Consider the following 14,533-nt stretch of genomic DNA (forward strand, 5'->3'; position numbering starts at 1 on the left):
TAGTACGACAAACATTTGAGTAAATAACCTGTTCCAGTTTGCATACAAATTCAACTTAAGGATTGAGTGAGGAACAGAACTCTTTCTTAATCCTGAGACTTGTTGTTCAAGGCTCACTTAGCTCATAGATACTAACACACACTCTCAGCTACAACATCATGTGAGATACTTTTTGTAAAGAAAATTAGCTGGGGAAAAAAGGATTATTAAAGGAAGGTGTTTCCAGACAGATCGGTTCTATTTCTGTCTGGCCGAATATTGAATATTGTGAGTTTATTTTCTCATTTGTTCCTATATGTTGGTATTATGGAAAGAAAATAAGTGGAAATGATAAAAATTATAAGCTGGTAATGACTGAAAGTTATTCTCCTCCTCCTCCTCCTCTGTAAGTGTGGAGGGATGTTTACACAAAGGCTTTGTCTGGAAGTTTTCTTAGCTTCCCTGATCCATAAGAACCTCTTCCAAAAAGGAAAAGGAGTACAAATAATTCAAACATGTTGTTGCTAGTTGTAAACTCTTCAATAGTGAGTGTTTGGCCATTGTTTTCTGTGCACTGGTGACCGCTAGGTTATACTATTAGAATGTATTTCTTCTTGAGTCATTTTTTAAGATTTCTTCAATATTTCAATTAATGCCAAACTCAACAGATAGATCATATGGATGAGCTGCGGTGGCGCAGTGGTTAGAATGCAGTACTGCAGGCTGATTGCCAGCTGCCTGCAATTTGGCAGTTCAAATCTCACCAGGCTCAAGGTTGATTCACCCTTCCATCCTTCCCAGGTGAGTAAAATGAGGACCCAAATTGTGATCAGCTGGTAGATCTCTTAAGTTACAAGGTGCAGATGAAATGTACTCTTGACTGTCAATTCATCATAAAGACAGAAAATCCACCGATGTTGCCTGTTTTCTAAATGAGACTGGTGAAAATAGAAGAAAGCTTGGGGAGCGGGTAACAGAAGTACACTTGGAGAACTGTACATACTGTTCCCAGGCTGAGCATATACTGTATATTTAGTGGCACCTTTTAAAGGCAGAAAGGCATAATCACCTCCATGAATTATTACTGAATTTCTGAATAAAAACAAAGGGAATGTCAAAAGACTTAAGCCACTCCACTCTAATACATAGCCCCACAGTTTCTGAAATTCCTAATGTTCAGAGTATTCAGAAAAGGAGTAAGATTTCAAGAATAAAAGTATAGAATGGAGAAGCTATATTTATTTACAGGTAATCTTGGTTAATGACAGTAATTAGGGCCTGGAATGCTGTTGCTAAATGATATAGTCATAAAGTGTGATATCACATAACCATACTGACTTATGATAGCAAATTCCAGCAGTTCTACTGTCAGGCCTGCAAATATATTCCTCTTTAGGATCTTTGGCCTGCCACACTTTCTATTATTTTCCTATGCTGTTTCATTAGTGTAGTAATTGGGAGGGGGGAATAGAAAGGAGTAGAATTGTGGAATGTGTTGTTGTCATTCTTTTCTAGAAGCCAAGGTCATCTTTTGTCTTCGCACCTCGACATCTGACCAGAAGCAGCTGGGTGGAGATGCCAGCGTGGAAGAAGAAGATTGGGGCATGTGATGGATTTATGGGTGTGGGCATAAGATCATGAACTTTCAACTGGGTGGAATTCCAGGAAACAAATCAGAGTTGGAATTTCACAGAGGTACAAAGATGTCTGACTTATTAAATTGGAACTTTAAGGACAGCTTTGCCTTTGATTCTGATTTAATTCTGCATGATACTTGGAACGCTGACATCTAGTTCATGTTAAGCGATGGTGACTGCAATACTATTTAGACTTACCGATATATACCGCTTCACAGTGCTTTACAGCCCCCTCTAAGCAGTTTACAGAGTCAGCATATTGCCCCCAACAATCTGGGTCCTCATTTTATCGACCTCGGAACGATGGAAAGGTTGAGTCAATCTTGAGCCGGTCATGATCAAATTGCTGGCATTGGAAATGCAGAGTTAGCCTGCAATACTGCATTCTAACCACTGTGCCTTTAAGCAAATCCCGCATGGTCATTAAATGCAGTGTCATATGACCTTGTGGTGACTTTCCCATTGATTTTGCTCGTTGGAAGCCAGCTGTGAAAGACTGTTCAAGTGACCACGGCATTCTGCAACCATTGTCATTGTGAGCTGTTTGCCAAGCACCCAAACTGCAATCCTGTGACTTCAGGGATGCTGAGATGTCTTTAATTCTGAGGACAGGCTGCAAGTGTCATTGTAACTTAGAACGCTTGTTGAATGAATGGTTGTTAACAGAGGACTATCTGTATTTATTTACTTACTGAACATAATTATATGCCACTCAATTCCTAATGGCTCTGAGTTGCTTACGCCAAGCAACAAATACCATTAAAATAGAATCAATCAATCAGTCAACCAATCAAAACAATCACTCCAGATGGCTTCACACAATCCTGGTTGTCCTCAAATGCTTTCTGAATTGCCACAACCCCCAGGCTTTTTGGAACCTGAACAAGGAAAGAGTAATCTGGATTTCAAGGGGATTAAAAATGCATGCTATATTTGATGGTTTACTACCCAGATAATCTTAAATACACAGTGTAGGTTCATTTAAATGGTTTTTAAAGTTCATTTTAAGTATGTTTGGTGAAGCAGAAATCCAGTCCTTCTAGATTCCCTTCTAACAAGACTCTATCTGAATATCTTTGGATGGTGCTAACCTTTGGATGAATATTGAAGTACCGATTATTTTCAAAGTTCTTCTTTTCACTCTCAGCATAATAAAGCAGAAAACTTTCCTTGATGATAAAGAATCTGAAAAAGAAACATATCCTTACATAAAATTTTAATTCTCCAACAGGCAATGGTAACGTAGTTATTTGAACCCCAATGGATGCTATGGGTCCACAATGTAGTAGAAAGTGATATACCTGAAGAAGTATGAATTGGCCTTTCTGTAGATTTAGCCATTTTCTTATGATATCTTTTGCTAGTCTATTAGTATCATTTTGAGGAAACTTGCCTTTTACTGAATTCTCTGCAGATCCTATTTTACATTGCAGTGATTACAACCTGTTGATTTACATTCTTAAGGCTAAAAAAGATAATTGAAAGTTTCAGCATTTTTTTCAAGTCTAAGTATTGCTACCTAATGCCATTCCCAGAAAAATTACATATACCTCTACTATCACACACTGAATCTTTGGAGCAAAAGTAATGTGGTACTTTTAAATATTTATTTGTTAAAAATGCCTTCTATATAAGTTCCCATTATAGAAAATTTGGAAACAGTTAAAAATGTTGAACTCCTTCACAAAGAAAAATGAAAAGATATACAAATAGTCTTTGATTACTGTCTGCTTTGTTTTACAAGCATTTGAAGTTGGGACAGTTTTTTTTTTATAAAAAAAACCTGTGACTATTCCTCACATTTATGACCCTCTCGGTGATCACTGTTGCCATTTTGTGTGTTTCTCAACTTATAACAAAAGTTACTGCTCCCAATTATGATTGCTAAGTGAGGACTGCCTGTATTGGGAGAATTAGTGGCTGGGTAAAGTCATGGTAAATAGGTGAATTGCTTTAAAAAGAAATCCTAAAACATACCAATGTTGCAGACTTGTGATACATGAGAAGATTCTTCACATCATCAAATTCAACTTAGTAGTTATAGCTCAGAGAGTAAATATAAATATACTCCCTTGTACTTCTCAGTGTAATGATTCACTCTAGCCATTATATATGTACAAACAATATTCACTGAAGACATATTGTACATAATGTACCAAATGCATAATGAGGTCTAGATTTTTTTTATAAAGAAACTTTAGTTTCTCATCGGTAAGCATGCTAATGAAATGGTTGAAAATAAATCTTCAAATCCACTGGCATTATCTTTGGAGTGGAAGACTAAAGCAAAATGTAATTATCCAGACTGGAAGTGTCTTTTACAAAAGGAATTAAGATAAGAGATGTATTCGTCATGAGTTATAGATAAATTTCAGAGTAATTCCAATTCTCAGCAACTCTCTTAGCAAAAAGAAAACATTTTCTGTCTAAAGAGAACAAAGACACCTTTCAATTCTTTTAAGTTCCTGAACTAGTGAGGTTTCTTTAACTTCCTCATAAAATCAGACCAGAATCATTTCTGTCAACAATGGCATGGCTAAGCTCCAATTACTTTACCACCCATATCTCAAAGACCAAATATCACCTCTGTAATATAGGCACGCTAAACTGAAAATACATGGATGTTTTAAAATGAATGGAAAATAAATTACTTTTGAAACAGTTACTTTGCAGAAGGATTATCTTGAGAGTCGGAAGCTTTGGGGATTGGGTACTCATAACTGTGGAAACTGGGTAACCCGGAGGTTGCTTTCTTCTTGAAAGAAATAACAAACACATCCCTTGGATATTATCCTAGATTCCATCCTTCTTTTCATAGCTCAACTCATCTCAATGCCATGGAATGTTTTGGACAGCTTTCTCTGGACCACCATCTATATCTGATCCTGGACAGAGATTATCTGTGATATTCATGCACAGAAACTGTAGTTGATGCTACATTTCATTCCTAACACTTTCATCGGTTTTAGAGCAGCCCTTCCCAACTTTTTTTCTATATGTAGATCCCTGTGTCATCTCTGAAGCTTCTTACGATCATCCCATGTATCTGAGGTCAGCAATGCAAGCACTATAGCACACAGAGCTTCTTCACATTGATTTAATTAAATCTAGGCATTGCCTAACTCTAAATCACTGTGCAAATCTTCAACATTTTGTAAGAAAAGCTAAAAGGACAAAATTTTGCCCAAATGTCAAACTTAGGCTTATATACCGCTTCATAGTGCTTTACAGCCCTCTCTAAGTGGTTTACAGAGTCAGCCTATTGCCCCAAACAATCTGGGTCCTCATTTTACCCATCTTGGAAGGATGGAAAGCTTAGTCAACCTTGAGCTGGTGAGATTTGAACTAGCTGAACTGCAGCTAGCAGTCAGCTGAAGTAGCCTGAAGTACTGCACTCTAACCACTGTGCCACCTCTTCCAATATTTAAAATGAGGAGGCTCCAAGCGCACAAAATCGGCCATCTTCAGAGATGTCAAGCATTGTGACTATATGTATGGGTATACAAGGGTTAGAGGGAGAGTTTTTTGTTACCCACATTGAGAAATTACCTGCAGGAAGTTTACTATTCCCAATAGTGATTTACAAACCACAACCAGGAGTTTGTATTTCTGTATCTAAATAATTTCATTTGCTACCAAGTCAGCTATATCTGGGCTGCAAAAAAATGTGGACAACCATTAGATGGCAGCAAAGAGTTTTCTACTAAATATTTTTGTTTCCATCCAGAATTTTGCAATCTCTAAGTAGAGGTGGGTGTTGTGCTATAAAATCAAGAGTGACCCGCAAATTTTTTGTTACAAAATGAGTTACACATACATTTGGCAGAGTGGAGAAAAATATATACGTTCTGTGATCAACCCTCAGAAAGTCTGTTTTCTGCAGGAAAAAAATGCTGCTATGGTTTCTAATGTATGCAGTTAATGAGCTTAGTTAGATAATATTTATAAAAACTTTGAAAACTTAAAAGAACTCAATTAAGCAAGCTCCGATTTTTAACATTCTTCGATCTAAGATCCACAGATTTTTTTTTCTTTTGTACTGTACTGTTGTAAAACTTCCAGGTATCAAATAATGCACCTAATTGAAACTGGGATCATTTTTATCCTTTGGGAGACAGATTCTGGTAGAAATGGAACAAGAGCGTCTCCAAGATTTTCCATATCTCAAATGTACCTACTGAGATGGCATACTTTTCTGTTACATGTTTTGGCAACAAAACCAAGGAGAGATGAGATTGGTAGTTCTGCTTATTAAATGGAGAAGAGAGATATTTAATTTAGGGAGGAAAAAAGCTTCAACATCAGTGATTCTAAGCATCTTTATAAACTTTGGATGTCCAGATTGATGTTGAACATTTCTTTTTAATTCAATGAACTCATAAGTAAGGCAGAATCTAATACTTAAAGCTATACATTCCCTGCAACAATTCCTGAAGCAGAGTTACTGAAAGGGATGCCAGCTCTTATGGGATCTTAGTTCTTGTTTAAGAAAAGGTTCTATCTACTGTTATTCCAAACCTTCAGCTGTCAGGTAGTCACTAGGTATGAGCCTGGGGGGGTGAGAAAGATAGCTAGTTGGGAGTCATTTCTTTATATTCTAATTGTAATTTCCTAGTGTTGATCAGCTTCCTTTTGAATAGGTTTTGCTCCTGTTTTTCCTCTGATTGATCAGTACCAGCTGTTATATGACCATTGAATTGTTGTGGCTATTTTAGCAGAGTGCTTGTCAAATGACAGATGAGTCATGCCATGTTTCAGAGCTGGGTCAATATCACTGCTGTTTGGTGACACTCTTATAATAAAGTCACAAAATTAATGACGCTGCAAGACTGCTTACCCCCAGGGAATGCAAAAAAAGAGGTTTGCAAGAGGAACTCTTTCCTCTCTTTTACTGATGGTTGCTTTCAACTCATAGAATTAAACCTATCAATTATTAAAACATAGGATTCTTCTGGAGGTTTTTAAGAAGAGACTGGACAGCCACTTGTCTGAAATAGTATAGGGTTTCCTGCTTGAGCAGGAAGTTGGACTAGAAGATCTCCAAGGTCCCTTCCAACTCTATTATCCTGTATTATTCTGTCACATCAGAATCAGTTCTTTCTCTAAGTGCCTTCATCAATATAGCTTAGAACTGTGATGGCGAACCTATGGCACGGGTGTCAGAGGTGGCACGCAGGCGCCCTCTCTGATGGCATGCGAGCTGCTGCCCCAGTTCAGCTCTGCCGCATATGCGCGCGTGCCTTCTGCCGGACAGCTGGCCCTCGGGTCTCTGGTGCGCAGGGGTGGGATGCATGGCATATGCGGAGGCCCTGTGTGTGCATGTGCAGGGGGCGGGACTTGTGTGGGGCCCCCAGGTGTGCATGTGCAGAGGGCAGGGCGCATGGATGGGGGGCCACGCATGCATTGCATTTTGGGGGTTTGGGCGCACACTTTGGGCCCTTGGTTTGGAAAAGGTTAGCCATCCCTGGCTTAGAATGTCACTTGTATTCCTTAAAAAGCCAGAAACTTCTTTTTATTGACTTATAGTGCTGATGTTTTTAAAAGGCTATGATTTTTAACATTTTGAAATTTTCCTAAACATTGAATATTTTCCACTTTAAGGAAGATTCCTTAAATATATATTTACGTTTGATTAATTCTTCTGAAATGCTAAAGAGATCAATAAAAAGAATGGCTCAAATGCTTCTTGGCTAATCTGGTGGTCCATAAAAGACTGCATGGCTGCCACGCCCTAGTATTGTGGTCAAAAGGAGAATGCACTGATAACAATAGAACATCAGGCAGGGGAGTGAAGACTGGAGAAATTTGGGGTGGGATTTTTTGGGGCTCCTGAATTTTATTTTCCTGACCTTTGCATTATATTCTTTAGTTAGCCACAGAATACCAGTAAGAAACCATGCAGCCAAAGTTAGCAAGTTGCTGCAACATTTCAGTGGCATGATTCCTGTTAACCAAAGGTTTTCAACCCCTGGATAAAAACAGTGCTGACTGGGAATTATAGGTTTTGAACTCTTAACACATTATCTAGAGTTTAAAGTAGTCTAGAGACATTATTCTTAAGAGGACCTGAGTTCATTCAGCACCTGAGAAAAGAATGTGCCTATTTTCAGAAAAAAAGGTAGTATCTCTCTATAGGAGAACACATTTCAGTTAGACTTTCTACAGAGTAGGGAAGTGAGTGGATCAGAGACAGACAACAGGTGTCTTCCAGATGTGTTGGGTTCCTAATCTCATAATCTCTTGCCATTGCTCATGTTCATTGTGGCAATGAGAATTGAAGTCCAAAGCCTCCAGAATGTACCAGGTTGCCTGCTTCCAACCATATTGAAGTAAATGAGCCTGTAGATTCCTGTTCCTTTTAATACCAATTCTAAGATAATTTATTCATATTTTAACACTGAATCGTATTCTTAAATTTTATGTAGTCTGTATTAGTAGTTTTGTACCTGGGGGGGGGGGGATCTACTTCTTCCAATGACCTTCAGCAAGATTTCAGCAAAGTTTCCCCAAAATAAATGGCATGGCATAGCATGGGGTTTGTTCCTATTACATGAATTTGATGCCAGTCTAGTGTGTCCCATGGAAAGAGCAACGTAAGACCTAACAGACGTTTTGCCATTGAAGTGTGCCTAAGACAGAGGGTTTCATTGAAGCCAGGAATCAGGATGGGAGCAACATCCAGATGGGGATACAGCTGTGGAGAGCAGATGACTTCTACACTTCTCTGGGTTCTATCTAGACCAGCCCTATGCTTGCTATGTGTCTTGATGAGGCTTGCTGTCCTTCAAGTTAATAGGCCTTGTTATCCCTATGCAAATAATACATTTGATTCCAAAAGTGAAATATCTTGACTATTGTCTCTTCTCATTGCAAATTAGTAACACTTAACACTGTTGCAAATTTGTGAAACAAAAGGAAAGAACCAATAACCATACATCCCATGACAGTAATCCCTTCCATTCCTACACACAGTTTTTGAGGCAAGTATGTGTACCATAAGTACAATTGGTTGCATTTCAGGTCTATATGCATTTATTAGCTGAAAGCACAACTAAAATAGAGATTCCGGGCAAATTTTATATTCTTAACATGGTATTAGGGGTCTCTTTTTAAAAGTCCTTTCTATTCTTTTTTATCTTTGCAATTTTTTTATTTTTTAATTCTCTCACATACCATTTTAAGCATACATTCACATAATTATTATTCATCTTTACATTTGTCATTCTTACACATTTGTTATTTCATTTAATAAGTTATAATATACAGTTTGGGTTGCTTTATTTACCATCCCTTCCGCCTGTTGTAACACCACCTTATTTTCCCTTTCTTTTCTCCCTCCCTCCCTTCTCTACTTCCTTCCTTCCTCCTCTCCTTCCCCTTCCTTCTTCAATTACCTCTCACCTACTCCTACTCTTCCTCTTCCCTTTCCTAGCGTCTCTCCTTCTCTTTCTCTCCCTTCCATCCTCCTCTCCTTCCCCTTCCTTCTTCCCTTACCTCTCCCCTACTCCTACTCTTCCTCTTCCCTTTCCTACCATCTCTCCTTCTCTTTCTCTCCCTTCCATCCTCCTCTCCTTCCCCTTCCTTCTTCCCTTACCTCTCCCCTACTCCTACTCTTCCTCTTCCCTTTCCTACCGTCTCTCCTTCTCTTTCATTCCCTTCCTTCCTCCTCTCCTTCCCCTTCCTTCTTCCCTTACCTCTCCCCTACTCCTACTCTTCCTCTTCCCTTTCCTACCGTCTCTCCTTCTCTTTCTCTCCCTTCCTTCCTCCTCTCCTTCCCCTTCTTTCTTCCCTTACCTCTCCCCTACTCCTACTCTTCCTCTTCCCTTTCCTACCGTCTCTCCTTCTCTTTCTCTCCCATCCTCCTCTCCTTCCCCTTCCTTCTTCCCTTACTTCTCCCCTACTCCTACTCTTCCTCTTCCCTTTCCTACCATCTCTCCTTCTCTTTCTCTCCCTTCCATCCTCCTCTCCTTCCCCTTCCTTCTTCCCTTACCTCTCCCCTACTCCTACTCTTCCTCTTCCTTTTCCTACCATATCTCCTTCTCTTTCTCTCCCTTCCATCCTCCTCTCCTTCCCCTTCCTTCTTCCCTTACCTCTCCCCTACTCCTACTCTTCCTCTTCCCTTTCCTACCATCTCTCCTTCTCTTTCTCTCCCTTCCTTCCTCCTCTCCTTCCCCTTCCTTCTTCCCTTACTTCTCCCCTACTCCTACTCTTCCTCTTCCCTTTCCTACCATCTCTCCTTCTCTTTCTCTCCCTTCCATCCTCCTCTCCTTCCCCTTCCTTCTTCCCTTACCTCTCCCCTACTCCTACTCTTCCTCTTCCTTTTCCTACCATATCTCCTTCTCTTTCTCTCCCTTCCATCCTCCTCTCCTTCCCCTTCCTTCTTCCCTTACCTCTCCCGTACTCCTACTCTTCCTCTTCCCTTTCCTACCATCTCTCCTTCTCTTTCTCTCCCTTCCTTCCTCCTCTTCTTCCCCTTCCTTCTTCCCTTACTTCTCCCCTACTCCTACTCTTCCTCTTCCCTTTCCTACCATCTCTCCTTCTCTTTCTCTCCCTTCCTTCCTCCTCTCCTTCCCCTTCCTTCTTCCCTTACCTCTCCCCTACTCCTACTCTCCCTCTTCCCTTTCCTACCATCTCTCCTTCTCTTTCTCTCCCTTCCATCCTCCTCTCCTTCCCCTTCCTTCTTCCCTTACCTCTCCCCTACTCCTACTCTTCCTCTTCCTTTTCCTACCATCTCTCCTTCTCTTTCTCTCCCTTCCATCCTCCTCTCCTTCCCCTTCCTTCTTCCCTTACCTCTCCCCTACTCCTACTCTTCCTCTTCCCTTTCCTACCATCTCTCCTTCTCTTTCTCTCCCTTCCTTCCTCCTCTCCTTCCCCTTCCTTCTTCCCTTACCTCTCCCCTACTCCTACTCTTCCTCTTCCCTTTCCTACCATCTCTCCTTCTCTTTCTCTCCCTTCCTTCCTCCTCTCCTTCCCCTTCCTTCTTCCCTTACTTCTCCCCTACTCCTACTCTTCCTCTTCCCTTTCCTACCATCTCTCCTTCTCTTTCTCTCCCTTCCATCCTCCTCTCCTTACCGCTTTCTTCTTGGTAGGCTAACAATAGAGAATGAGAGTTTTCTCTGCTACAGTACATGGAGGACCTTAGTTTCCATAAAACTGTGACTGGAATTGAAGAGAATATTTCAGGATCACTGTTTGGGCCAACTAGGCAACTCGGGAGAGCATAGATGACAACCATCTTCTTGCCAGACAGAATGTCCTGCTTTCCTTATAGGACATTTAGTTCTTTAAGAAGAGGAAACCCAGCTCAGCAGTGCCAGAGAATATTGATTTCTCTGAGGAAGTGACATCTCCTCATCACTGTTTTTAGCCAACTGCTTACCTTGCAAACTGTTTTATGACTTGCATTTTTACTATGCTTTAGGCATATGAAGTCTGTGGGGCGAGGTGCTATTTTATACAATGCCCTCATACTGCGGTTGGAGAACATTTTTAATAACCACCACTATTCTTATTTAATCAGGAATCAGTTTTGTTTGGCTCTTGACAGTTTGCTAAGTTTTTCAAGTCAACACCTCCTCTGCTTCAGAAGGGTTCTGCCATTAACTTTTGCCTCTACTTAGCTGCATAAGGCCCACTCATTTCTATGCACACAGCCTGGAATATCTTTTCCATGAGTTCACAGGTACAAGTTGAGAGTAGAAGTACAGGTTGAGCGTACAGTACCTCTTCCTCACTTCCTCTTCTTTTGCTCAGGCAAATTAGCAATAAAATACATATACTTATTTTAAAAAGATTGATCCAGAACTTCATTTTTTGAACAGATGAACTCAAGGAAAAGCATTTCAGAGGTTCTTCGCAGGGGAGAGCAGAGGGAAACTACTAGTTCATGTTCTCCTCTCTGCAGTTCCTTTATGCTGTGCTGGAATGATAAGGCAAAAGAAGAAACAGAGGGAGGATCAGTACATTTTTAAAAAAAATCTCCCATCTGTGTTTCAATGGAAGAACCCTGCAAGCAGATTTTTTTTCCCACAGAAACCCTTGATCCAAGCTTCTCTTTATATTTATCTACTTTGCTTTCATGTTATACATTAAAGCAAAGTGGATAAATACATTACATTATATACATTAACTGCAAGTGTAAGATTTTTCTGGAAGGACTGGTAGCAGGAAGATTAAAAACAAACCTTATGTGCTAAATGTTTCTGAAATCTGGCAATAGAATACGTTACTCCTGATCACATACATAGTTACTAATCCAACATTATATTTAGGAATAGGTTATTTATTATGGAGATGGCATTTTCTCTTAACCCGTTAATATTTTGTGATTGAGAAGTAGAATTGTGCAGCAATTCTGACGAGCACAAGATAAATATGTGCGTAGGATTAGATAGTGATAGCATGCGATATCATGAACAGTTTCGCTCCTCCCTGTTGTGTTGGCACCCTGTCATGTCTTCAGATCAGGCAGCCAGCATTCCCCCCCCAAAAAAAGCATTTTGGAATTAAGTTCACACAACAAGCAAGCAAGAAAAGAAAGCCTTCACTGCTTGGCTAAACTTTCCCTAGAAGTGGGTGATCTCAACTTAGCCTACATTCTGTAAAAAAAAGCATGGAGTCCGAATGGAAATGCTACATAAGTTTTCTCTATCTCTTATATTCAGTTGGCACCTATGCCCCTTCTTCAAAGAGCACAGGGAATTGCAAGCAGAGTCTTTGCCAACCTACAAAATGGACCACAACACAGAAATTGTGTTCGGCCAGATTATTAATTAATATATTCCATAAAGTTGCACAATAACGATGATGATGATGATGACTTTGATCCTACATATTAATACAGCCCCGTTCCTGGACTGTATTCTTCTATTCTGGAACTCATCTGTCTGGACATTTTAAGATCCTGCCTGATCTGTCTGGACATTTCAAAACCCCAGCCTGTTTGCTATCCCGGATTTTCCTTCCCATTATGAACCCTTCTCTTCTGCCCTCCCTTTTGGCCTCTGCAGCTCTATCCAGACACTTTCTGCCTTACCTTCTGGACCATTTGGCTGACGGTCTCCCAAACGGTCTCTTCCAGAGCACTCCATACAGCTGCACTTTGGTGCGGATATCCAAGGCATCCAGATCTGTCGGATCCATCGAGGGGGAAGGAGAGACCGAGTTGGATTTTGAAGTAAACATTATTAAGAGGCAGACTTAAAATATATATATATAATTCTCTGCCTCTGCTCAGCAGCTGTAGGAATCCGATTAAATGCAACGAACCAGAAAGGCGTAACTGCTTACTCAGGGAGAGAGGGGGAGAGAGTGAGGCTTAGCTCTGAATCAATATCTGTGCTGCCAGTGCTCGATATTTGTCTCCCTGATGCAGAGATGATGTGAGCTTCCTCGTTTCATTTCACTTCCTGATGCCGTGAACAGAGAAGGAACATTCCAGACAAGCAGCAGGGGGGAAAAAACCCTTTTTAATGAAGTAGATGGAGCCCTCAATGTAACAAGCCAAGGCATAGTTTGTGTGACAATGGAGCATTCACAAAGTATAGTTGCAGATAGAATGAAATGGCACTCATATTACTTTCCTAGTCAGTTTAGTGTGATGGTTAAGATTTAGGGCTAAGAACATGAAGATCTGGGTTCAAATCCTCAATCCATTCCCTGGGTTATTCTCGTGTTGAGAGGCAGTAATCAGCCCAATGTACCTTGTCGGGTTGTTGTAAAGATAAAATGGGAGGAGGACCGAAGAAGGACCTTCTGCTGCTTGAAAAAAATATTGGGGATAGGATGGGACTAACCACCTCTGAGCTCAGTGAAGATTGCGTCTGTTCAAACGTTGAGCATTCACACACTGTATATTTGAACATAAATCCCACTAGCCAAGTTTCCATTCAAATGTGAGATTTAAGGTTGAAAAGACTCGATTCTAATTTGTGAACCAAGATATTTTTAAAATTATTTTAAATTTTCTCTGAGATTAAAAAAAAACAAACAAGAATCTATGATAAGAGCTCAGAACGATACATCTCAACATTCATTCACAGCCTACTAGAGGAGGTATTCAGCAGGTTCTGACCAGTTCTGGAGAACCGGTAGCGGAAATTTTGAGTAGTTTGGAGAACCGGTAAATACCACCTCTGAATAGCCCCACCCCCATCTATTCTCTGCCTCCCGAGTCCCAGCTGATTGGGAGGAAATGAGGATTTTGCAGTAACCTTCCCCTGGAGTGGGAATGGAATGGAGATTTTACAGTATCCTTCCCCTGCCACGCCCACCAAACCACACCATGTCCTCTAAGCCACGCACACAGAACTGGTAGTAAAAAAAATTGAATCCCACCACTGCAGCCTACATGTAACTTGTAATCCAAGATTTGAAGACAAGATTCAGTTTAAACCACTCAGAGATAGTTTGGAAAGATGATTTGATGAGAAGCTATCATGGAAGGCATTCTTTTGGCAGAACAGGATGGAAACCGGAAACCGGATGGAGAGGCTTTCACAGCACATTAACTTTGTCAAATTTCAGCCAGAGAGCTCCATTATTCATATTAAAAAGAAAAAAGAAAAACGCACCCGCACTTTTAAAGCAGAGATGGGTAAAGGAAATACAGCAAAAATTGTTTTATTAAAGCTTAACAACAACATGTTCAGAAACTGTTTAAAAAGTAAGCTCTTACTAAACCGTTTATCAGTTTTTCTTGGTAGTTACAATGGCTGATTGGCATGGAATTGTTTGTGCAAACAATGTATATAATATCCCATGATATAAATAGAAATCTGTATTATATGTAATAGTTTAACCTCAAGCCACAGTATGTGAAACCTACTGTACTTACAATGCGAAACCATTTGACCTTCTTGTCTCAAAACAAACTGCCTGAACAAATTCTAGCAGAGGTGTGAGAACATATTCAGCAG

The 14,533-nt window shown here is 40.2% G+C and overlaps 1 protein-coding gene across 3 annotated transcripts in view; it reads right to left on the minus strand.

Annotated features, from left to right (window-relative positions):
• The window catches only part of PLEKHD1 (pleckstrin homology and coiled-coil domain containing D1), a 283,969-nt gene extending 271,074 nt beyond the window's left edge, over positions 1-12,895 (minus strand). For all 3 annotated transcript variants that reach the window (XR_014174043.1, XM_081937757.1, XM_081937756.1), the window contains exons 1-2: positions 12,652-12,895; positions 2,708-2,801 (exon numbers count right to left, since the gene is read on the minus strand). Coding sequence is in view for 2 of the 3 variants with exons in the window: in XM_081937757.1 (XP_081793883.1) it covers positions 2,708-2,801; positions 12,652-12,800 (243 nt within the window). In the remaining variant the exon portion in view is untranslated. The remainder of the gene's footprint in view (positions 1-2,707; positions 2,802-12,651) is intronic.
• Positions 12,896-14,533: the final 1,638 nt, after the last annotated feature.

Source organism: Natrix helvetica, assembly GCF_964273705.1.
Source record: "Natrix helvetica genome assembly, chromosome: 1".
Lineage (NCBI taxonomy): Eukaryota > Metazoa > Chordata > Lepidosauria > Squamata > Natricidae > Natrix > Natrix helvetica.